This window comes from Ornithorhynchus anatinus, chromosome 9 (genome assembly GCF_004115215.2).
Source record: "Ornithorhynchus anatinus isolate Pmale09 chromosome 9, mOrnAna1.pri.v4, whole genome shotgun sequence".
Classification (NCBI taxonomy): domain Eukaryota; kingdom Metazoa; phylum Chordata; class Mammalia; order Monotremata; family Ornithorhynchidae; genus Ornithorhynchus; species Ornithorhynchus anatinus.
In genome coordinates, this window is record NC_041736.1 from 16,689,177 (window position 1) to 16,714,965 (window position 25,789).

The window sequence follows — 25,789 nt, forward strand, 5'->3', positions numbered from 1 at the left end:
GAATGTTGTTCTGAAAATCAACCCTACTAGCTAATGCTAATTATCATCATGTTAATAACAATAGTAATGCTAACAATCATTATAATAATGTGAACAAGCTTCTTCTGACCTCATTGAGATATTGGTATAGGACTTGAAGTCCAGAAAGCATTCTGAGCTAATTACAACAAAACATTTTAAGGAACAGCCTTACTATATTTTAAATATTGAAAGCAATATGTGTTTTGTGCTTTTTTATGGTATTTGTTAAGTGATTACTCGGTGTCAAACACTGTTCTAAGAACTGGGATAGATAAAAGTGAATTAGATTGGACACAGTCCCTGTCCCACTTGGGGCTCACAGCCTAAGACCAAGTATTTTTTCCTCTACTTCACCAAGTTTGAAGGTCTTGGTGTGAGACTAAGAAAGCCAAAGAAAATAAAGAGTAGATAAAACAGCTTTGTATTTCTTTCATTCATTCATTCATTCAATCGTATTTACTGTGCGCTTACTGTGGGCAGATGTTGTCAGTTAAAATTAATTGGGAATGGATTTTGTGGCTTCATCATTGTTTGCCATCTACTATTTAAATTATATAATGGTGAAAACTGGGATACAAGAAATATTTTCACAAACTAGGGACAGACAAGCTCTCAAGGGACTGAAGGAAGCAAAACAACTGAGTTCTCAGAAGTCATCATTAACTGGGTGTTTCGATACCACAAATGTGTCATAGTGAATGTAAGGCAGTTAATAATAGACACTCCTGTCTTCAGTTTAAAACTTTATGAAACATTTCTCATTTGATTGAAACTTTCCACATTTGATTATGGCCCTAAATGGGTGTTATTTAGGGAGTGAAAAGGGATTTTAAACTAAAATGTATTTGGCTGCTTTTGAATTATGGGGCGAAAAAGGGCAGTATTGCCCATATTTTTAAAAAACTGGTATTTGTTAAGCACTTATTATGTGCTTACACTGTACTAAGTGCTAGGATAGGTACAGTCAAATCAGGCTGGACACAGTCCATATCCCACAGGGCAGACCGACTTAATCCCCATTGTACAGGTGAGGTAACTGAGGCAAGGGAAGTAACTTGCCCAAGGTCACACAGCAGACACATGGCAGAGCCGGAATTAGAACCCAGAACCTTCTGACTCCCAGGCCCATGCTCTTTCTACTAGACCACACAGCTTCTATAGAAGCAGCAGCAGCGTGGCTCAGTGGAAAGAGCCCGGGCTTTGGAGTCAGAGGTCATGGGTTCGAATCCCGGCTCTGCCACTTGTCAGCTGTGTGACTGTGGGCAAGTCACTTAACTGCTCTGTGTCTCAGTTACCTCATCTGTAAAATGGGGATTATGAGTGTGAGCCCCACGTGGGACAACCTGATTCCCCTGTGTCTACCCCAGCAATTAGAACAGTGCTCGGCACATAGTATGCACTTAACAAATACCAACATTATTATTATTATTAGATAATATGGACAGAATGGCTAATTTTTAAGTAATTGCAGCTGAAACTCAAGGGGCTGAACTTTGAAATGTCAAACTTTGCCTGACTCACGCCTCAGAGTAGTGCTGGCTTTGTGCTCTTGAATAAAATTAACTTAGGATTCCAGGCAGTTATTAAGTATCTGAAACTGACATTCTAAGCAGGTACAGTAGCAAACCTGACTTCATCAGTTCAAAGCAACCTGCCCTTCTCTAACAGATCACATCTATTCCTGCAAATAAAGCAGGCAACAAATGCAGGAACCTTCACCGCTGAGAGCACAATAAAAAACTCTCTCACCCCTTAAGAGTATATCCACATCTGTGAGAGCATAAAGACTAAAGGTTCAATTTTACTGTACCACTCAAGTGACTGGCATCAAACCACGACTTGCAATTTATAACCATAGTACGGTTTTCAGGTGTAAAAAGGGAAATTCAATTTTGTACCTTTTAAAAAAAAAAAAGACAAAAAAAACCCAAACACCTTTGGGCCACAGTTTTTAAATTGAAACTCAAGAAGCAGGATGTGCTCAGGTTCCCATAGCAATATCAACTTGCCAAAATTGGCCCTACTGTATATAATATTTTCAATTAGTAGTTTGGCACTTCATGTGAAGTGTAGATGAATTATGGTCCTTATTTTGATATACTTTTATGTATATATAAAATGTATATTTGCATAAAGTATGTGTGCTTTTTATGTACTTTTAAATATACATTTACTTGTGCATTTACTTGTTTTGGATTATTTGAATAAATAACTGACGCTGCACTCTCAAAGGCTCTTGCATCGAAAGGCTCTGTTAAAAGCACTGTTACTTACTGGAATTTTGGGCTTCTACAACGATAAATCTTTTCCACGAAGTTTCTACAATTATCATTCTTCTCAGATATCACATCATTTATCTTACAGAGAATCCCTAGTGACAATCACAAAAACAAAATTAATAAATGCCAATCTGGCTCAGACCAACAGTCCATCCAGCCCTCTGCTTTATCTCCAACAGAGGCATCAAAGGTCACTCAGAAAAAAGCAAGGGAATTTTTGCCTCTCGACATCCGTCCTTGAGGACAGAAATGCATTTTCTAAAATCCCTAATTCATCCCTGTCTTCTGTTGGCCTTTTCAGAAATGAAGGTGTTTTAGGAAACTGGAGAAACACTAGGCTCTGTCATGTAATTTATACTGTTTGCAATACCAGAATGACTTCTGGGCTGCAGGAGCTCATGACCACTCTGGCCAATCCTGCAGCTCTCCATGACTATAAGAGCAAGCCCTGAGCCCTAGCATTGAACAGTACCCCTTAGCTGCATTAGGTTTCACCAGCCTATGCCCTGATTGGCAGTTGTGATGGGCAAGCTCCCAGGATCCTGACACCATGACATCAGGGGCAAAAGCAGGAAAGGGGAAGTTGGAGCAGTTGCCTTGGGGCAATCTGCATCCTGGCAAAGCCTGGATGGATGGATTGGAGCCAAGCGAGAAGCAGCATGGCCGAATGGATATAGCACGGGCCTGGGAATCAGAAAGACATGAACTCTAAATGCTGGCACCACCACTGGTCTTCTGGGTGACCTTGGGCAACTCAATTAACTTCCCTGTGCCTCAGTTCCCTCATCTGTAAAATGGCGATAAGACTGTGAACCCTGTGTGGGACATGGATTGTGTCCACCTGATTAGCTTGTATCTATCCCAGCACTTAGTTTAGCACATGGCACAGAGTAAGTGCTTAAATACATAAAAAAGGATTGTAGTGATGTATGAGCACCACAGAAAATACCTTGGCATCCACCTTCACCCAAATGGCCCAGGGCCTTTAATGACAGTAATTGTATTTGTTAAGCACTTACTATGTGCTGAACACTGTACTAAGTGCTGAGGGTAAAAATCTGCCTACCTGAACACAGTCCCTGACTGGTTCCTGACGGAAAGTAATTTCACATCTTTCAGCACTGTCTCTGGGAAACTGTTGGGCTATAAAACTTCCAGGTGACCTTAGCTCTTCCTCTTTTGTATCTCCTGTAGCTCCAGACCCACCTCCCCACGATTCTGGGTTGGCTGCTCTCCGGGGCTCACACGGTCCTCAAATTTATTAACAACGGCTGTCCGGAGACCACTGTGCTTTGTTTCGGGTCCTTACCTAGCGAAGATGAAAACCAATGCCAAAGTCCTGGATGATAAAGAGCAGGTGGCCTCCCCCTCTCCTTCTTCTCTTCCTCTACCTCCTCCATAAGCAAATATTCACACCATCCTAAGTCTGAGCAGCCTTGGGCAGGTTTGGAAACTGCCTACAAAACATTAAGAATGAGTGGAAGAGTCCTAGTTTTTAATGTATACATTATTAAGGTGTATGGAATTGAACTTGCTTTGTTTGGAGACAGAGTACATAATTTAGGCAGCAGAAAGTTCAGGAATGGTATTTTTGGGCCTGTCTTGAACCAACTGCAATGGTTTCTGGAACTTGCTTTGTACCCAAACGCGATGCATTTTCACTTGTCGTTTCCTGTTGACTTGTAAACGTCGATCAACTAGATTCTGTACTTCGTCTAATCCAGCCAGCGAGAACATACTATGGACTTCCCCTGTGGCACAAAATGAAAAACAAGTTTCATCACCTGTGATTAATGGAAAGAAACAGAGTTAAACACTGTCAGTTTATTTAACCATCTAGATTTTCCTCGTAGCGCGATTATAGAAGCACTGCCCTAAGAAAACATCTTTACATTTGGTTGGCTACAAGATTCAGAATTCAGACTTTTCAGGAATGCAAGACTCAATTTTTATAAAAAGTTTGCTTTAGGAACTCTATTAAGTATAGCTTTTCTTTGCTTTGCCAGATGTCTTATGCAGGGCTATGAGTTGTGCCACAGTCATGGGAGGTGCTATGGTGATCTTAACTTCTAACCTCCCTTGTCAGATATTTATATTTCAATTCAATCAAATCAGTAGTATTTACGGAATGCTTATTTTGTGCAGAGCACTGTCCTAAATGCTTGAGAGAGTACAAGTCAGTAGACACAATCCCTGTCCTGAATGAGTTTACCATCTAGCAGGGAGACAGACACTAAAATAAATCACCAACGGGGATGCAACAGAGTTTAAAAATCTGTACATACATGGCTACTAGTGGGAGAGGCTGAGGGAGTGACCGCCCAATTGCTTAGGTGGCACACAAATGTTTTATGTCAAAATGAAGAGGTGGGGCTGCTTACTGGAAAGAGGATGGGGACAAGACGGTAATCCCAAAATTTGCTGAAAGCCAATTGTGTGACCATTGGCAGACCTCATAATCTGAGTCTCAGTTGACTCATTTATAAAATGAGGGATTACAATGCTTCTTCCTCCCTTCTTCCCAGAGATGTTGTGAGGACAAATGAGAAAATGGTTATGAAAGCACTTGGAAAATAGAGGAGCTAAATAAATTCTAGATTTCATGTTTATAATTATAACTGTGATTTTTCTTCTCCTCTCTCCAAGTATGCCATTCAGTTTTCTGCCTAAACAGACAAACTATGCATTTTGACTGCAGGAATATATTATTTCATATCTCTAAAGCAGATATGTGCAACAAATAAACCAACTGCTATTAATTAAATGTCTAGGAGAGAGTTTTATATTTTTAATTCCTGAATGTCCTTCTCACTGCCTCTTTACCAATAGTCCAGTGAATGAATAGCACTATTCTTATTTCTTCTATCTTGGGAAAACTGCAATTCAGTAAATCCAGGATCTCCTGTGGAAAAGCAATGTATTTTGATAATAGCTTATGAGCAAGCTCACAGGAGTTTAAACAATAATGCAATGGCATCGATAAGTACAAATTGACTCCACATCCTTTTGCATTTTTTATTGCCTGGACAACAAATGTCGGTAACTGATAAAAAATATAAAAATAAGACTTTCTCTTTTTGCTTCAATTTTTACCAGCAGTTATTACAAAACTTAAAAATTTTACCTCCTGCAAAGAAACCTCTTTCAACTACACCAAAATATATCTTTCCTCCCCAAAACTGAGCATCTATCAATCAATCATTACTGTTTATCAAATGCTTGAGTTTGAAGCAATGCACTGAGCGCTTGGGAGGAAACCAGAGAAGCAAGATATAAGTTCCCAAACAAAATGTATCTTAACTCAAAGAAGAAAAGAAACATTAGGAAACTCATTGTAGTTCCATGTGTAATACTAGGAAATTCCAAGTCAATTATATTGCCAGTTTTTATTAAATGATGAAATTTAAATAACAAGTTTCGAAACTGGGCATATAGTAAAAAAAAAAAAAGATACAAATTTATATGTTAAGAACCCATTGTCAATCAATATAATTATATACATATTATTATAGAGAAGCAGCATGAATCAGTGGAAAGAGCCCGGGCTTGGGAGTCAGAGGTCATGGGTTCGAATCCCGGCTCTGCCACTTGTCAGCTGTGTGACTGTGTCACTTAACTTCTCTGTGCCTCAGTTACATCATCTGTAAAAATGGGGATGAAGACTGTGAGTCTCATGTGGGACAAACTAATTACCCTGTATCTACCCCAGCGCTTAGAACAATGCTCTGCACATAGTAGGCCCTTAACAAATACCAACATTATTATTATACGAAAAAAGCAACAACTCAGCACAAGTCCACTCACTGGTCTGCCTCTTTTTCTCTAAGTAAAACCTCAAGCCTCATGGATTCCCTGTCTGAACAGTTTGATTTATTTTTTACAATCAAGAACATTAGAAATGAACCACAACTAAAGACAATCTTATCAAGTGTGACCTGTTTAGCCCAACCCAAGGATCATAACTGCAGATTGATTCCAAGTGACTGGAGAGGGCACCCAGTTGATTGGGACCTGTCTCCTACATGCATGGCTCTTAAAGATGCCAGTCAATCAGGAGGACTTGAGTGATCACAGCCAGACCCATAAATGATCAGAACTCAACTGCTGGCAGCTGTGTTTCATACCCGGAGCCAGTGGAGCTATCAGCAAAGGCAGAGTAACTGGAGTTTGTACCATTTGATGTGAATGTGCTGCAGCAATATCTGATTTGGTTTGTGATTTGGAAACTTGAGCTTGTGGGTAATTTATTGCGCCAGTGAACTTTTAGTGTAGGCAAAGCTAAAAATTTACATTTTTATTTTTGATACAGAATAGATATGCTACCACCAAATTGAGAAAAGTCCTCCAATAACTGAAGGACAATTTTGTTTTTGTTGGGTTTTTAGCATCCATATTGGTGCCATCAAAACACTTTTTTAAGAAAGGAAAATGGAAAAGTCACATTCTTTGAGACTTAAAAAAAAAAAAAACCCTCTTCTTCCTGACTCTAATTCGGGGGATAATTCTTTTCAGGTATGGGCTGCTTCACTGATGGAAGGACTCACCCCTTCCATCCACTCCATATTTGGCAAATAACACCTTTTGGGCTACTATGAAAGGGATATTAACTTGTCCTCGCATCCCATCCCCCCGGCACCACTTTGAACCAACATTATCTTCAGCCATGGCCTAGGTAGGGGTTGAGGATGAGAGGAAGAATGGAAGAGGAAAAGAAAATACCAATATCTTTTTAACAGACAATGCCCAAACTGAAAATCATAAGGATGATTCTCAAGTTGCTGAGAACAACAATGGCAAAACCTGAAACCTTGCATTATTTGATATTCTTATTTAAAAGAATATCAAAAGATGGGTCACTTTCCTATCAAATGGAGCTAAATCAAAATTTTACAGCCAAATTTTTCTTTTCTTTATATATGCCTTACCTTTCGAAAAGAAATATGCTCTGGTACCATTCCCTCGCACATAAAAGTTTTCAGACAAACAGCACCCTAAAAATAAAACTGTGAAAACTCAATATTCCTTTGCGCAAAGTACAAGATGAAGAGTAAAATATAGGTAAAGAGTTCTTCAAAAGATAAATACTGTAATGTTCAGAGTAAAAGAAAGAAAAATACCTTTTTTAAAGCGAAGTTGAGTTTGATCATATCTCCCGTAATCTCGAAATAACACCATTCCCCCAGGTTTCAGTAACTTTGATAGTCTGTTTACAACACCTTGCATCCTTTGAAAACAAAACATGATACTCCAACCAGCTAAGTCCTTCCTTGTGTGCCAGATATAATCATTGTCTTTTGAGATCACAGCTAAAAAAGTCTGTCCTCAAATTCGTTAAATGGCCACCCATACAACAAACAAAACCAGAAGTGAGAACATAAAATGTTTGCTGAAGTGAAAGGGACACAAGCAAACTCAAAAGGAATGCTTACTGATGACAAGGAAATTTAGTATCAGAAAGGACCACCCAAGTGACCAACAACATTTGATAATTGCAGAGAGGGTTTTATATATAATGGGAAAGAAAGTTGTACTAAATAATTAAAGAAATTCTTTCCAATAATCATGAAAAATTGAGGTGATTTGACTGCAGAAAGGGAATAAATCTGTGGAAGATTTCCTTTCTTAAAATCTTTTGGGAAGCAATATAACCTGATGATGCTTTCCTTTGGTTCATACATTCACTCTCTATTAGAGGGTTGTTTCCTGCTTTATTCATCTCCAGAGACATTAGTAGGTGTTTTATAAAAAATTATGTGACATTATTAATATTGAGGGGTAATCATAAATTAAATTTAAATTAGCCACAGAACTACAAAAAAAATCCAGTCATCCTCTTCCGCCTTCCTCCTCACCAAACCCCTTTCCCCTGCCCCCAACTCCCAGTATACCACTTAGCCTTAGAGCAGGTTCTGGAAATGTGGGTTGGAGAAAACGAGAGAAAGGTAGACAGGCAAATCAATTTTTTTAAATGCTATTTGTTAAGCACTTGCAATGTGCCAGGCACTATACTAAGCCCTGGGGTAGATACAAAGTTAATCAGGTTGGACACAGTCCATGTTCCACATGGGGCTCACAGTCTTAATCCCCATTTTTCAGAGGAGGTGACTGTAGCCCAGAGTAGTGAATAGACTTGCCCAAGGTCACACAGCAGACAAGTGCCAGAGCTGGGATTAGAAGCCAGGTCCTTCCAGGCCCATGCTCTATCCACTAGGCCATGCTGCTTCTCTTTCTTGTTTTCAACGATGGTTACATGCCTGTATCTTTTTAACTCCAAAGACTCCAGGCATGGAATTGGGACCACTTGCTCAGGCCAGTGAAGTGAATAGGCAAACAGTACCCCCAACTCCTTCCAGGCAGCTGCTTCCATGACCTATTAAAGCTGTCACTCTCTGAGCTTCTCTTTGACCCCTGGTTCCCCAATCTACTTCTTGCTTGAGATGTTTCCAGCTGGAAGGTGAGAGGTTAATGTGACACCAAAAATAATTCTCTCTCTTTTTTTTTTTTTAACAGGGGAATGTCAGTAAAATTGAATGTCGAACTGTAAAAAGGTAGGTTTTTTGGGGCGACATCTGCCTAAACTGACACTTTGACATTCAATCCAAATCATAAAACCCGTCATTGAAATAAAAGTAATTTCAAATATTAATTCCTAGTTCTTATCTAGAATTTAAACATTTCCTACTTATCACCAATAATAAAAAGTCTCCCTTTCCACCCACTCGCCTCATCTTTTGACTATTTAGACTACTAGTCAAATGCCATGGATGGGCTCATCCAACTGGCAACTGAAAAAATGACACAACTGAAGAATTATTGGAAAGAAAATCTCCTTAGAAATTATGACGCAACAGCTGTATCCATGGAACCAAACTGATCTCTCAGTCTCTATCCTAAGCCTATGCACTCAGGTTTATATCCATCATTTTCCCTTTTTTAGACCTTGTTTGGACTGACACCCATGATCCGTTAGCAAGCCCTTTCACATTCAATATTCAGAGGACTCATCTTGGAAAAAAAAGGAAGAACTAATGGAACTGGGAATGGATTGAGCTGCTTAATGCCAAAATCTAACGCACAAGGAATTCAGTATTTTGGAAAGGGCACACAATCATCCAACACAAAGTGACTCATACTGGATATGTTTCCAGCACATGCAAGCAGAGAACAGGGGTCCTTGTTTCATAGATGTCTTAAAAAAGCACAACTATTGACATTTCCCACCCATTTATCTTAATACACACAACATGTCAAGATTTGAAGAAAGGAACAAAGGCATATAATCGGTGAGCTTGAATTTGAATATATCTTCCATGTCCTTTTTACTAGCAAGGAGCCCATTTTACCACACACAGGAAATCTAAGCCCTCCAGAATTATAATAAATTTAGTTATATATTTTCTAATGAGGGTGATAAGGCATCAAGAAGAGCTGGAGAACAATCTGATGAATCCAAGCAATCCTTAGGCCTGTAGTAGATTAAGAATTTCAAGCCTGGACCTTGAATGAAACCATGTGATTCAGCAGCCTGACTCTTTATCTCTGGTACTAAATCAAGAATGTTTGTTTCTGATCACTAAGTACAATTTCCCCCCTTGGGAGTCTATTAGGCTGTTTCTGAATTTGTAATTTCCTTGAAGCACTGTCACTTTTAATAGGTATGTGTCTTGCCAGAATATGCTCACTTCATTTTGACGGTGACAGAAAGCACACTAATGAAGTAGTTTGACCAGCTTCTTTCTAAAATTCTGAAAAGAAGAAAAACTGCATTTTAAATGCTCTATATTATACATAATGTAGCTTGCTAAATAATAAATTCAAGAATTGTCATTTCGCTTTGATATGCCTGAAAACCGCTAGTGATAAAAGAGCTTTAACACACTGCTTTGCCCTTTAGTCTTCATTTACCTGTCAGGATGAATAGAAGAGAGCACAAAGACTAGGAGAATGACATCCAGGATCCCATCTGGAAAAGGATAGGGTAAACCATCATCACATACATCGTGAACAAAGGCAGAACACTGGGCTGGACTGTAGGACGAGTGTGACTGTCATAATGGAAGAATTAGGAAAAAAGGAAAAGATAGAAAAGTAGTTAGGAGACCTTCTGAGATTTTTAAAAGAAGGTTTAATCTTTTCTGCCTGCAGTGCTTCCTTTCCTCTGAGAATTCAAAGCACTTGATTTTCAGTCTAGTGTTCCAGCAATTAGTTCCCATGACTTAGACCCAAATATGCAAAACAGTAGTTGACAATTCCATTTTGCAGCCCAATATGTCAGCTAAAGCTAGCCATGATCCAATTCTTCTTTACTTTTAAAAGACAATCAAGTTTCAGGATTATGCCTTTACGCATTTAAAACATTATTTCCCAGAAACAATGAAAACTCAGTTCACTCTCTTAAAAATATCATACTCCCTCGACACGTTCAAATCTGAGGCTCACAGGGGCTACCTGACTCTATAAAAAGAAGATGGAGTGTACCTTTATCAGCTCCACCGCTCCAGAAGCAAAATCACAACAGTAAAGAAAGGTCCCTGGGGTTTTGCTATAAAGACAAGAGGAATATTATAATTAAGCTGCCTTAGTAATAATGTTCAAACTGAAAAGAAGAGGAAAACGAGCCCCACTTGCATAACAATTTAAGAACACAAGAAATGCCGATATTAAATCAGGTGAACGGTCCATCCAAGTGGATATTATGTCTCTGACAGTGATACGGGAACTACATAATGCTTGTATCCTTGCATCCATCTTAATGCTTAAGGATGAACAGTATCAAACCTCTAACCATTTTCTTTATATTCCCAACTTTCCCACTAATAAGGAATCTAAATACAACCTTGGGGGCTGCTAACTTCCATTAAGAATATACAAAAGCTTGAGTCTCACATATTTTGGAAAAAGTGTCAAATGAACTATATAGGACGGCACAGGGCAGTTGCCACCAGCAAACAGATTTTTGCCTCTCTGTTCTTATGAAATTTTGGCCCCACGAGGTCCTATGTATAGAAATACTGTATCCAATTTGACTATCTTGTATCTAAACCAGAGCTTAGCATCTAGTAAGCACTTAATATACCATAATTATTATTACACATCCTTCAGAACACATAGTGCGCACAGCACTGAGAGGAGGGAGGAGAGGACAGGGCACATAATTGAGGTGAATCAATCAGTTGGATTTATTATGCACTTACAGTACTAAGTGCTTAGGAGAGTACAACACAACAATATAACAGACACTCACTGCCTACAGTATGCTTACAGTCTAGATGGTGATTCTGTTGCAACCATGGCTGGCACTACTCTTCACCAACACATCTCTCTAACATCTCTAAGGAAAGATGCATTGTAGTGGCAGCACAAGTACCTACTCAAGGAATTCTTTCCCAGAAACATACAGAAACTTCCTGATAGTGGAACAAATGGGGAGGGTGTGTAGAAATACCCTGGAAAACATGAACAGAAGAATAGGGACTAATGCAGTTCTTCCAGAGTGTGAGTTATAGTTCCTTGCAAATGGGCTAAAGCACAGAGCTTTGGAGCAGCATGGGCCTGGGAGTCAGAAGGTCATGGATTCTAATCCTGGCTCTGCTACTTATCTGCTGTGTGGCCTTGGGCAAGTCACTTAACTTCTCTCTGCTTCAGTTACCTCATCTGTAAAATGGGGATTAAGAGTATGGGGTGGGATTGTCTCCCTTTAATAATAATAATAATGTTGGTATTTGTTAAGCGCTTACTTTGTGCAGAGCACTGTTCTAAGCGCTGGGGTAGATATAGGGTCATCAGGTTGTCCCACGTGAGGCTCACAGTTAATCCCCATTTTACAGATGAGGTAACTGAGGCACAGAGAAGTTAAGTGACTTGCCCACAGTCACACAGCTGACAAGTGGCAGAGTCGGGAGTCGAACTCATGCCCTCTGACTCTGAAGCCCAGTCTCCACTGAGCCACGCTGCTTCCCACGCTGCTTTATTGCTGTATTGTACTTTCCCAAGCACTTAGTAGAGTGCTCTGCACAAAGTAAGCGCTCAATAAATACAACTGAATAAATGAGTGTGAGCACCATGCGGGACAGGGACTGTGACCTACCTGCTTTGCTTGTATCCACCCCAGCGCTTAGTACAATGCCTGGCACATAGTAAGCGGTTAACAAATACCATAATTTATATTAGGTCCCTTTATTCTTTTAACTGACCAAATCTTCTGTCATAGTCAGCTTGGTTTGGTTATACAGATAATGGACGACAGAGAAATTATTTCTGCGGGAAGGCTAATCGCATTCACTCAGCCCATTTGGTAGAATGGCCTTTTAACTTGAGGCAGTGTATAGACATGAATTTGATCAATCTCAAGTTTTAACTAATTCATTCATTCATTCAATAGTATTTATTGAGCGCTTACTATGTGCAGAGCACTGTACTAAGCGCTTGGGATGAACAAGTCGGCAACAGATAGAGACAGTCCCTGCCGTTTGACGGGCTTACAGTCTAATCGGGGGAGACGGACAGACAAGAACAATGGCACTAAACAGCGTCAAGGGGAAGAACATCTCGTAAAAACAATGGCAACTAAGTAGAATCAAGGCGATGTACAATTCATTAACAAAATAAATAGGGTAACGAAAATATATACAGTTGAGCGGACGGGTACAGTGCTGTGGGGATGGGAAGGGAGAGGTGGAGGAGCAGAGGGAAAAGGGGAAAATGAGGCTTTAGCTGCGGAGAGGTAAAGGGGGGATGGCAGAGGGAGTAGAGGGGGAAGAGGAGCTCAGTCTGGGAAGGCCTCTTGGAGGAGGTGATTTTTAAGTAAGGTTTTGAAGAGGGAAAGAGAATCAGTTTGGCGGAGGTGAGGAGGGAGGGCGTTCCAGGACCGCGGGAGGACGTGACCCAGGGGTCGACGGCGGGATAGGCGAGACCGAGGGACGGCGAGGAGGTGGGCGGCAGAGGAGCGGAGCGTGCGGGGTGGGCGGTAGAAAGAGAGAAGGGAGGAGAGGTAGGAAGGGGCAAGGTGATGGAGAGCCTTGAAGCCTAGAGTGAGGAGTTTTTGTTTGGAGCGGAGGTCGATAGGCAACCACTGGAGTTGTTTAAGAAGGGGAGTGACATGCCCAGATCGTTTCTGCAGGAAGATGAGCCGGGCAGCGGAGTGAAGAATAGACCGGAGCGGGGCGAGAGAGGAGGAAGGGAGGTCAGAGAGAAGGCTGACACAGTAGTCTAGCCGGGATATAACGAGAGCCCGTAATAGTAAGGTAGCCGTTTGGGTGGAGAGGAAAGGGCGGATCTTGGCGATATTGTAGAGGTGAAACCGGCAGGTCTTGGTAACGGATAGGATGTGTGGGGTGAACGAGAGGGACGAGTCAAGGATGACACCAAGATTGCGGGCCTGCGGGACGGGAAGGATGGTCGTGCCATCCACGGTGATGGAGAAGTCTGGGAGCGGACCGGGCTTGGGAGGGAAGATGAGGAGCTCAGTCTTGCTCATGTTGAGTTTTAGGTGGCGGGCAGACATCCAGGTGGAGACGTCCCGGAGGCAGGAGGAGATGCGAGCCTGAAGGGAGGGGGAGAGGACAGGGGCGGAGATGTAGATCTGCGTGTCATCTGCGTAGAGATGGTAGTCAAAGCCGTAAGATAGTCTCTCTAGGGAAGGTAAAAGTCTTTGTCTGGGAAGCAAGAGAATTCAGTTTACTTTTTCACATTCTGTCTTAACAGCTGTATAGAATGGCTGCCACTCAGGCAGGTGGCTGGCAGAGTGCTGGACAGGATAGGGAGAGTGCCTTATGTTTTTCCCTCACCCTCAAACCCGAGGAGCTATAAAAGCTCAGCAGGCACTTATTCTAGCAGATCCAGGGGACATGCAGGCCAATGAGCCCTCCACGGCCTCAACAATTCACACCACTGATAGAAGCCGAATTGCAGGCCACATTCCTGGAGCCCAGCTCCTCCCTCCTCACAGGAAGCAGGGTCATCATGGACCTACTACAACCAGTCCAACTTAAGGCCTCTACTTTCGAAGAGAATCTGGACAAGAACAGGTCCTTAGGCCCTATACAATCATTCTGCCATGCCAAATGGCCCCAGTGATGCTACTTTAGCACACAGTGAGAGATACAGAGTGTTAAAATGGGCCCCAGCCCAAAGGACAGGGCTAGCCACAGTACCTACTGCTTCTCTGATTTGAGCACTTAACCCTGGCCTTGCCTGGCCTGGATTCTTATTGTTTGGTCTTCCCTTATGTGTCTGCCACCAGTCTCTTTCCCCTTTAAATTGTGAGCCCCCTAAGACCCGGCAAGTCTGTCTAATTCTCACCTGTGTATTCTTTCCCAGAACTTAGCACAGTACTTTGCACGCAGCAAGTGCTTAATAAATATAGTGCTACTCTTACAGAGAAAGGAAAGATGGCAGCAGACTTCCAACAATGGAGGATCAGTCAGATGTAATCCAGATCTTGGATAAAATCTTCCAAGTTCAAAATTACTGCCTGACATTCCACTTCAGTTTGATTCACCAAAAGTTAAAGACAATTTGGTATTTCCACTGTGCTATGGTAATTCTCTTATATACTACATGGAAAATGTAGAGGCAGAAAATAAATATTTTCAGACATTGAGAATTGGATTAAAACAAAGAATGTCTCCTTCAGACCAAATATGAAATCCATCCGCAAATATGCATTTAGCAAAACCTCACTCAGGCTCCAGTTACACACCTACATATTTTTGGATGATGAATACGATGTTCACTTATTATACACCCGGCCTGCAGCTCCAGGGATTTGAATTCAATCTAAGATCTGTCTGAATAAGTTAAAGTATGATGAATAGTTTCTTGGTTATAAAAAGCTTCACACACAAGTTGGCTATGATTATTTTCCATGTACACTGTACATTTTCCTGAACTTTATTCCAATATATAGCCTTCCTTTTAGTTAATAATAATAATAATAATAATGCTGGTATTTGTTAAGCGCTTACTATGTGCCGAGCACTGTTCTAAGCGCTGGGGTAGACACAGGGGAATCAGGTTGTCCCACCTGGGGCTCACAGTCTTAATCCCCATTTTACAGATGAGGGAACTGAGGCACCAAGAAGTTAAGTGACTTGCCCAAAGTCACACAGCTGACAAGTGGCCGAGCCGGGATTCAAACCCATGACCTCTGACTCCAAAGCCCATGCTCTTTCCACTGAGCCATGCTGCTTCTTAGGTAGTTAGGTAGTTGGCTTTTCCTTCTGTGAAACACAGTTGCTGGTTGGAGAGTCACTGTGGCTTCACAGGTTTTTGAAGTTCATTCAGTGGATATTCATCAATTCCCTCCAAGCTGCATGGGAGAGCTCTGCATTCTGGCCCAGTCAACCTGACCTCAATTTTGGTCTTGGATTTGAGGAGGGAGGGCGTTTCAGTCCAAAGGCAGGACTTGGGCTGGGGCTGGCGGCAAGATGGGAGATCAAGGCATAATAAGAAGGCTAGCACTAGAGGAGTGAAGTGTGTGGGCTGAGTTGTAGAAGGAGAGAAGCGAGGTGAGATAGGAGGGGGCAAGGAGGTGGAATGCTTTAAGGCCAATGCTGAGGAGCTTTTGTTTGATGTGGAAGTGAATGGGCAACCACTGGAGCTTTTTTGAGGAGTGGGATGACATGTCCAGAACATTTTTGGGCAGCAGAGTGAAGTATGGAATGGAGTGGGGAAAGACAGAAGGCTGGGAGGTCAGAAAGAAGGCTGATGCAGTAATCTAAGCGGGACAGGATGAGTGATTGTATTAACATGGTAGCTGTTTGGATGGAGAGGAAAGGGTGGATTTGAGCAACGTTGTGAAGGTGGGACCTACAAGCTGTAATGATGGATTGAATTTGTGGGTTGAATGACAGAGAGGAGTCAAGGCTAACACCAAGGTTAAGGGTTTGTGAGACAGGAAGGATGGTGGTGCCGTCTACAATGATGGGAAAGTCAGGGGGAGGACAGGGTTTCGGTGGAAAGATAAGGCGCTCTGTTTTGGACTTGTAAGTACAACGTGATGGGAGGACATCCAAGCTCACATTCTTCACTTCTCCCAAACTAACCTTCTAATAGTACCCGACACTTAGCTCTGTCAGTACTGATCCTTTGCGCAGTTATGTCCACATCGCAGGAGAAAAAGGGGGGCAAGGAGATGAAGAGAATAGAGGGACAGGAGTGCATGAGGAGGGGACATGAGTAGAGAGAGAGAGAGTGAGACAAAGAAGGAGAAATAGGGAATGGGAAAATCTCTCTCAATCAGTGGTATTTATTGGGTACTTATTATGTGCAGAGCACTGTACTAAGCGCTTTGGAAAGTACAATACAAGAGAATTAACAGACACAGTCCCTGCCCATACTGAGCTTGTGAAGACTGGAGATTTATGTTATGTTACTGTAGGAATATGCATGCCTTAACTAACATCATGAGCAAGCATAAAACCATTTCTTCCAAATTGTATCATATCACCAGTAAGGTACATGTTGTTGAAATAACATTTCCTGATTCACTAACAGCCTACCTACTTTGTGATGTGATTGAGATGTTTTTCATATATCTTATGTATTTGAAAGTTATTTTAAAGAAAGGGTTGACTACTTACTTTAGAATGTTGAGAATTGGAAAAACACTATTTCCAGCCCCACAGCCCACCTAAAAACAAAAGGATGAACAAAAATCAGAATATAAAACCAAGGTTCTTAATATCATCAATGGCAGTATATTTAATAAAGACTTAGATCCTACTGAATTGTGAGCTAAGCAACATATGTGGTATTCATGCCAGTTTCTTATTTCCTCAAGGGCAGCAACTGCCTCACTCTTCTACTACAAGTTTAGATGTAATTCGGTCATGGGCATCTTATTACACATACTATATTTTTGATATCCTTCTGATTACATTGTATGGGCTAGTTCTACAGTCATCATCCATTATAACACTCTTTTGCAATAGTGCTACCGAATTTTAATGTTACTGAATATGGTTCTTTAAGTACTTATTTTGTGCCAAATACTGTGCTAAGCATTAGATACAAGATAATCAGGTTGGACACAGTCTCTGTCCCTCATGGGGCTCACAGTGTAAATATGAGGGAGAACAGATACTTAGTCCCCATTTTACAGATGAAGAAACTGAGGCACAGAAAACTTAAGGAACTTGCCCACGGTCACACAGCAGGGCAATGACTGAGCCAGGATTAGGACCCAGGTCTTTTGACTCACAGGTCCATGCCCACATTTCTTACAAAGCTCTCTCACTAACAGTTTCCAAGTTTACTTTAGCTGAATCTCCTAAGCTTCCTCTCCACCTCAGATAACTTGATTAAGGTGATTAAAGTCCATTTCAATTTAGCATTAGATAATGGCAACTCTCTAACAAGCCTGCACAGGTGCCTTTTTGTTGAATAAGATCTTTTTTATGATATTTGTTAAGCGATTACTATGTGCCAGGCACTGTACTAAGCTCTAGGGTAGATACAAGCTAACCAGGTTGGACTCAGTCCCTGTCCCACACGGGGGTCAGTCTTAATCCCCATTTTACAAAGGAGGTAACAGGCACAGAGAAGTTTAGTTACTTACTCAAGGTCACAGAGCAGACAAGTGGCAGAGCCGGGATTATAATCCAGTTCTGACTTCCAAACCCTTGCTCTCTCCACTAGGCCAATCTGCTTCTCAAGATTGTGAACAATAACAATGCAATTAAATATTTACATATGTACACATAAAAGACTGACTCAAAATGTTTTTATTATCTACATGTAGTATAGTAATTGCATTTTTAATCACATAAACTACATTTATATTGTTTTGGTCAGTTTTGGGGATATTGGGAATGCACTGATCCATTTTACTTTTTACTTTTTGACTTTTACTTCATTTAGTGCTCTTTTGCTTGGTACTCTATTTTCACTGGACCAATTAAAAGCACTAAGAGTAATATAATAGTACCCCTGTTTCTTTCCTATGTTGGGTCTAAAAATTCCAGTGGCACTTAAAATTCTTCTACACCAGTAAATCAGCAGTAATGATCAAATAATGCAGTATATACACATAAATCAATTTGATCTTTTATATCCTATCATTTAAGGTGCATTACCTCCAATATTTTGAAAGTGGCACTGCTACCAGGGAATAACCCAGTCTTCACATTCTCTTTTCTACTCTCTTCAGCACACTGGAAGGCACCAACAGATCCCGCTTTGCTATGGCTATGAACAACACCATCTCTAGATACAATCTTGCAAGAATTTCTCTCTTCCATAGGTATAGCTGGGGGCGGCACTTTCGAGAAATGGTCTGCACCGTTGGTATTTACATGATTCCTTGGAATTTTCTTCTCCTCCTCTTCAATTTGCTGCTCAGTTGGAATAATTTCTGGAAACTCCCGAATTAGCCAATTACGATCCTTGAAAAACTTATTTTTATGAGTCTTGTAAAAATCATTCCAATATTTACTAGCTTCATTCTCATATTTGACTAAAATGAAAAAGGAAGAAAAAAAATTAAAATTAAAACTTTCTTCTCCATAGAAGTTTAAAATTTCCATAGTAAAGTCTGAACCTTTCAATATTTTCTACTTAAAGTCCCACCCACTTGTTCACATTTTTTTTACTATCAAATCAATTAATGGTATTTATTGAGCACTTACTACATGCAGAGCACTGCATTAAGTGCTTGGGAGAGTGCTTGGCAGACACATTCCCCGCACACAATGAGCTTAGAGTCCAGAGTGGGAGACAGACATTAATATGAAAAAAACAATTTATAATACATAATTATTAACTACTGCATTGCTTTATTAATAATCAATAAACACTTCTGACACAAACACTGTAAAAGTAACATTTTCCATTAATCTTCAAATACATGATGAACATAACACCATACTGACTGCAAAATAACTTTTACTTTCTCAAATTCCAGAGGCGCATTTTTGTTGACACATGTCAGAAAATTAAAATGAAGAGAAACAAAAAAAAGGGAAGCTATGGGGAAGAAGGAGTGAAGAAGAAAAAGAATTCAGAGAAACGAGATTCCTCCATGTTCGTTCAATTTTTCTGTTCCTGACATTTTCATCTTTATGGTACTATAACTTGGCCTCCAACCATTTAACACACAGACTCCTTTTTCATCAGTGCTCAATCTTAAATGATATTAAGAGATACCAAACACTCTTCTCTGTTTCTAAGGGTGGAAAACAGAGCTAAAGCTCAACTCCAGTGGAAACTTCTTCACCTAAACACTCAGCAACCCGAATCCTCCTTTGTTTCCTCAGATATGCGGGGAACACTGTCAGCAGTTCTTCAAAAGGCAAAAAACTGCAGCCAGTAGACTTGTTTTTCTAAAAATACATTATGTATTCTATTACACTGCTTCTAATTTGGGATTTTGAAGATGTGCAAAGAAAATGTATGCAGTGATGGACTGAGGATAACAGTAGGAAGCAGCATGGCCTAGTGAAAAGAGCACAGGCCTGGGAGGAATCTAATCCTGGCTCCACAACTAGTCTGCAGTGTGACCAAGGGCAAGTCACTTCACTTCTCTGTGCCTCAGTTACCTCACCTGCAAAATGGGAATTAAGACTGTGACCTCCCCCCCACACTGTGACATGGACTGTGTCCAATCTGATTAGCTTGTATCTATACCCGTATTTATACACTGCCTGGCATGTAGTAAGTGCTTAAATACCATGAAAAAAAATTGCATTATATGCCAACTTGAGGTAAGAATTCATTCTTAAAAGTTCATGCTGAAAAGCCATAATAAGAGGGTACTGAATAGTAACCAAATGCAATACCACGCTCCCTGCAAATCCCAAGATTTTCCAGATAATTACAAGTGTGGATAAATGGAAAAATGTACACATATATGCTTTAGTTCAAATTTCCAAAATCAACTCTCAATTTCTGAACCACTCAGAGAAGGAGGATCAAATAAAAATTAAAAGAAAATATTACACTGAAACTCAATGACATTACTAATTAAAACCCCCTAAAATAATCGTTTTAGTTCTGCATTACCTGCTCTTTCCCTAAATTATGAAATATTAAGTTGAAATTAACATTCTATTGTGACATGAATCACCATGAACAATTTTAAGTTTATTGCCAACTGCAGTCATCTTTTCAGAACTATAGTACAAAAAAGGCACCTTTGAATCAAATTAATGAAAATAGATAAAACTAAAAACAGAATTCATTCAATTTGCAATGAGGTATAAAATGGAGATAACACAGAAGCAACAGAAATATCTATTAAAAAAAAATCTTCAAGCAAACTAAGTTGAGAATGAAGCCACAATCAGTACAGTCTGGTGGTTCTCAAAACTTTTTTTCATTCCAAGCCTAGTAAGTGTGCCCACATTACATTGTGTCAACAAATCCATTCCTAAAACAGGAAATGCTACAGAATGGGAGGGAAGGACACAGAAAAGAGACCCTACTCTAATTACAGGGCCTGAAGTTTGCCTATCCACAACAGCCATTCAGAGCTAGGTTAGATACATGATTAAGGACCCTTTTGGAACTACCCTGAGGCTCCATGTCTCAATCCCCAGATTCTGAAACTGTGGTACAAGTCTTAAACCCTCAAAACCACCCACCTTCTCTTTTTTGGGTGTAAGACTACATGGCTCTCTGCCCACTGAGTGCTCTAGCTTCTAGCTCTTGTAGTTGTCTCTAACGGCCTGAAGTCTTAGCAGACAGATGTATACTGCATTGTACCAGGCATTTAGAAGAGTTGAACAAAACAACATTCTCCCTGCATCCAAGAGCACACATTCTCTTGAAATATTTGTTGGGTAGCAGGGAACAGGATAATAACTTGTCCAGATAAGGCTGGAATCAAAGTGATATCTGGAGTGGGAGCAGGTCGGGATTTGGCATCGGGAGGAGGTCAGAAAGTGAGGCTGACAGAGGACAGTCACTTTTTTCAGTTGTACTCTCTTCCAAATATTCATTATGCTGCAAATTAAGTTGTCAATCCTCATTTTAATGCTGATAACTGAGGCACAGAGAAGTGAAGTGCATTGCCCATGGTCACACAGCAGGCAAGCAGCAGAGCTGGGATTAGGTCCCAGGTCCTCTGACTCCGCCGGCCCATGCTTTTTCCACTAGGTCATAATGCTTCTCTATGAAATATATATATAATCAAAGTTATAAGAAATTTGGGTTCATTCCCAGCAGAACTCCACTGGTCTTCTATAAAGCCTTCCGATTCCTCAGATGATGATCATCATTATTATCCTTAGGGCAACAACGGTGATATCTGTCCAGCTCAGAATTTAGCTCCCCGAATCTGATGGAATACAACATTAAACAAGATGTGGTGACTTGGAAGTGTGAATTTTCCCTTCCCATTAGTGAGCAGCTTATTTTCAACCTGAGGGCTACTCATTTATTAGTTTGAGCCAATAATGGATTAGAGAAACTAGTTTGAAGAAACCTGACCTTCCCACATTCTTGCCAGTCTGATCTCCTGAGCAGGTGTGCTAATGCTGTTAGAAACTTCCTTGGAATAGCATGGCTGTTTGCCCTATTCTGGTTATAGCCTCCCTCAAGCCCATGTGTGCTAATGACAGAGAAAGGGATGTGGTAATCCACTCTAACCGCGGCAGGATAAAACGGCTTTTCATTTATTCACTTATGAAATCAAAGATTCATGCAGTTAAGAAGGGATATGACACATTCTAGCCAATTTTAAATATTCATCCTGAATCATATTTAATATCATAAACAAGAAATTCTACTAAACCATCTATGTCTCTCTGACACACATATATGATTAATATGAATTATGAAAATTTATTCTAAGTTGCTATGTAACAAAAAGCAATTTAAGGTTATTTTTGCACACTGATTACGCAAATAACTGAACTCTCAAAGTTGGAAATTTCAATGTGTCTAGAGATCACTGATATAGTTTCCTGACTAATGAAAAAACTCTTAAAGAAAACTGTAAGTCTAAACTTTAATATTTGAAAGTGCACTGCATGCAGTTTCCAACCTTCAAAGCAGCCTTGTCCACAAGTACCAAATCTTTACTATGCCATTCTCTACTACTTACCTTTCATAAGTGATCATTCACTCTAGGCAAGTGGAACAGTCCCTATTTACAAGGCTGGTCTGAAGTACAGTAGCTGAACTATGGCTGAAAACCTTAGAAGATACCTACATTTATTATTACTATTACTATTATACTTGTTGAGCACTCACTATGGGGAAGCAGCGTGGCTCAGTGGAAAGAACACGGGCTTGGGAGTCAGTGGTCACGGGTTTTAATCCCAGCTCCGCCACTTCTCAGCTGTGTGACCTCGGCAAGTCACTTAACTTCTCTGTGCCTCAGTTACCTCATCTGTAAAAGGGGGATGAAGACTGCGAGCCCCACATGGGGCAACCTGATTACCCTGTATCTACCCCAGCACTTAGAACAGTTCTTGGCACATAGTAAGTGTTTAACAAATACCAACATTATTATTATGTGTCAAGCACTACTTTAAGCACTGGATTAGATATAAATTAATCAAATTGGACACAAGGGAAGCAAGGACAAGGTAAACGCTGCCCTTGGGAAAGGGGTGGATAAACACATTTTGATCCCTAGAAAACCTAGAGGAATGTTAGAAACGTTCCTCTAATAGAAATAGAAACGTATTGGGGAAGGGAAAGAAAAAAGTGGGACCAGCAATAGAGGTGTAGCTTTGTTTCCACCCCCAACCCAACCCCACTGCCCTTATAGCTGCTTAGCTGGGGGGTAATGCCCCCTCCAAAAAACAAAACAAAACAAAAAAACCCAGAATCAGCATAGGAGATGAGAAGATAGGCATTTGTGTAATGAAAGGGATGAAGAGGTAGATGCAGAACATAGATACATCTATGATGTCAAAAGCACTAAATGGTACAGTGGGAAAGACATGCAAGAAGAGACACAAGAACAGAAAGCCTACACACAGATATCTTGTTTAGGTCAGGAGAAACATTTTCCAAGGAAAGAATAGTATGGATTTCTCACTCAAATTGCCAAGAATATTTTTCTCTACTCATCCAAGGAAAAGGACCTCTCTCCCAAAAAGAAACATAATCAATTGATGGATCATATTTATTGAACACTTACTGTGATCAGAGCATTGTACTAAGCCCTTGGGAGATTGCAGTAGACAGGCTCGCTGCCCACAAAGAGCTTACAGTCTAGAGGGAATAAAATTCATTAAAATAAATTGTAGACATTTACCTAAGTGCTGTGGGGCTGAGGATCGGGTGTATAAAGGGTACAAATCTGAGTGCAAGGTTGTCGTAGAAGGAACAGTGAGTAGAGGAAATGGGGGTTTAATCAAGGAAGACCTCTAGGAGGAGATGTGATTTTAATAAGACTTTGAAGGTGGGGAGAATCTGTCAGATATGAAAGGGGAAGGTGTTTCAAGGCAGAAGCAGGACACGGTGAGGGGGTGGTGGCAAGATAGAGGAAATCGAGGTACAATGAGCAGGTTGGTGTTAGAGGAGGAAGGTGAGAGTGCTGGGTTGTAGGAGGAGGTAAGATGGGAGAGGGCAAGGTGATTGAGTGCTTTAAAGCCAATGGTAAGTAGTTTCTGTTTGATGTGTAGGTGGACAGGTGATCAAATGTCAGTTCTTGAGGAGTGAGAAAACATGGGCTGAAAGATTTTTTAAAACAATGATCTGGGCAGCAAGTGAAGCAGGGACTGGTGAGAGAAGAGACAGGAAACAGGAAGTTGAGTAAGGAGGCTGGTGCAGTCATCAGGGTGAGAGAGGATAAGTGCTCGGCTCAATGGCGTAGCAGTTTGAATAGGGAGGAAAGGGTGGATTTTAGTGATGCTGTGAAGGTAGAAGAGACAGGATTTGGTGGCAGGCTGAAAGAAAGAGATGAGCCAAGAATAATGCCAACTTACCAGGCTTGTTATGGCTTTACAGAACATACTAAAATGTATGGGCGTTACAGGCTGAGAACAATAGGAAATTAGACATTTGATAATCCAGAGGCAAATGATGGTGCACTGGGGTTTGACAACTAATTTTAGACAGGGGAAGAATAATTTATCTTTCTGTTCCTTCTCTCTTTCCCACCCTCTTGCTTTGGCTTCAAGTCTTCTATTCTATTCTATTCAAGTCTTCATCTCAGCTTTTTGGTTTTTTTTTTTTTTTATGGTATTTGTTAAGTGCTTACCATGTGCCAAACACTGAGATAGGTACAAGATAATTAGGTTGGACACTGTCCCTGTCCCACCCAGTTTAAGCAGGAGGGAGAATGGGTACTGAATCTGCATTTTACAGTTAAGGAAACTGAGGCACAGAGAAGCTAAGCAACTTGCCCGAGGTTACACAGCAAGGAATTGACAGAGCCGGGATTAGAATCCAGGTCCTCCGACTCTCTGGCCTGTGCTCTTACCACTAGGCCACGCTACTTCTCCCACTCGCTGCCGAGAAGCCGAGAGGCTGGAGCCCGACTGTGATAGGAGAGGAAAATCCCAGAACCTCTCCTCTACCCCACAAGAAAAAATACAAAGAGCTAGAACTGGGGGTCACTAGTGTATGGGTGGCTCTGCAACATGTCATTTTGGAAGGTGGGGACAGGAGGAAGATCAGTCCAATCCCATGCCTGCAAAAGGTCATTCATTTTCCTGGAGTCCACGGAGCCCAGGGTGATGGAGGAGGGCACTGAGACTACTGGCTAACTGTACATGGCCCAGGAAAAGGTTTTTAAATAAAAAAATGTTAACAGCTGTGGTCTCAGACCTTATCAGTGCTAGAAAAAAAAGGTTAAGCACATAGTAATAATAACAATAATAATAATGATGGTATTTTTTAAGGACTTACTATGTGCCAAGCACTGTTCTAAGCGCTGGGGTAGACACAAGGTAATCAGATTGTCCCACATGGGGCTCAAAGTCTTAACCCTCATTTTACAGATGAAGAAACTGAGGCACAGAGAAGTTAAGTGACTCACCCAAGGTCACACAGCAGACAAGTGGCAGAGCCGGAATTAGAACCCATGACTTCTGACTCTCAAACCCAGGCTCTTTCCACTGTGCCATGCTGCTTCTCAACCTAGCCTACTACTCTAATAGCAACTCTACAATCCTTTTGTGGCTTCCTATCTCGTAGAGCTCAGGGTGGCAAATAAATCAATTCCCTTTATCCTTGAGGCACTGCAGGGATGTAAGTTGTGGCAGAATTTAGTTTTGTTTACCCCTTTCCAACACACTTGTGTTGGCCCTCAGCAAAGAGCAATTGTTCCTTCCTCCTTCCACCACTCCACTGCCCCTCCACTCCCTGAATAAGATCCCCACATTAATCTCATCAATCCTGATTGGCTCACCCTTGTTTTTATTTCAGGGAACAGTAACCCCTTCACGTGCCCCTCTTCCTTCATTAGTACACTGACACATATGATGCTATGAGGAGCCCTGCCAAGGGGCTGAAACAGCAAGGCTTCAACAGAAACCTACCACTTTGTCTTCACTTTTAAATGGAATCTTTTGTGCTGTCTCTCCACGGGC

General features: G+C 41.0%; 1 protein-coding gene across 4 annotated transcripts in view; it reads right to left on the bottom strand.

Annotated features, from left to right (window-relative positions):
- Nucleotides 1-3,778: 3,778 nt before the first annotated feature.
- The window catches only part of METTL8 (methyltransferase like 8), a 51,071-nt gene continuing 29,060 nt past the window's right edge, over nt 3,779-25,789 (bottom strand). For 2 of the 4 annotated variants that reach the window (XM_029072094.2, XM_029072093.2), the window contains 7 exons: nt 18,377-18,756; nt 16,883-16,932; nt 10,779-10,842; nt 10,206-10,345; nt 7,418-7,524; nt 7,226-7,303; nt 3,779-4,051 (listed from right to left, as the gene is read on the bottom strand). In XM_029072094.2, the coding sequence (XP_028927927.1) occupies nt 3,861-4,051; nt 7,226-7,303; nt 7,418-7,524; nt 10,206-10,345; nt 10,779-10,842; nt 16,883-16,932; nt 18,377-18,756 (1,010 nt within the window). In that variant the 3' untranslated portion in view covers nt 3,779-3,860. The remainder of the gene's footprint in view (nt 4,052-7,225; nt 7,304-7,417; nt 7,525-10,205; nt 10,346-10,778; nt 10,843-16,882; nt 16,933-18,376; nt 18,757-25,789) is intronic. The other 2 variants (XM_001514324.4, XM_029072095.2) reach the window with 2 other exon arrangements.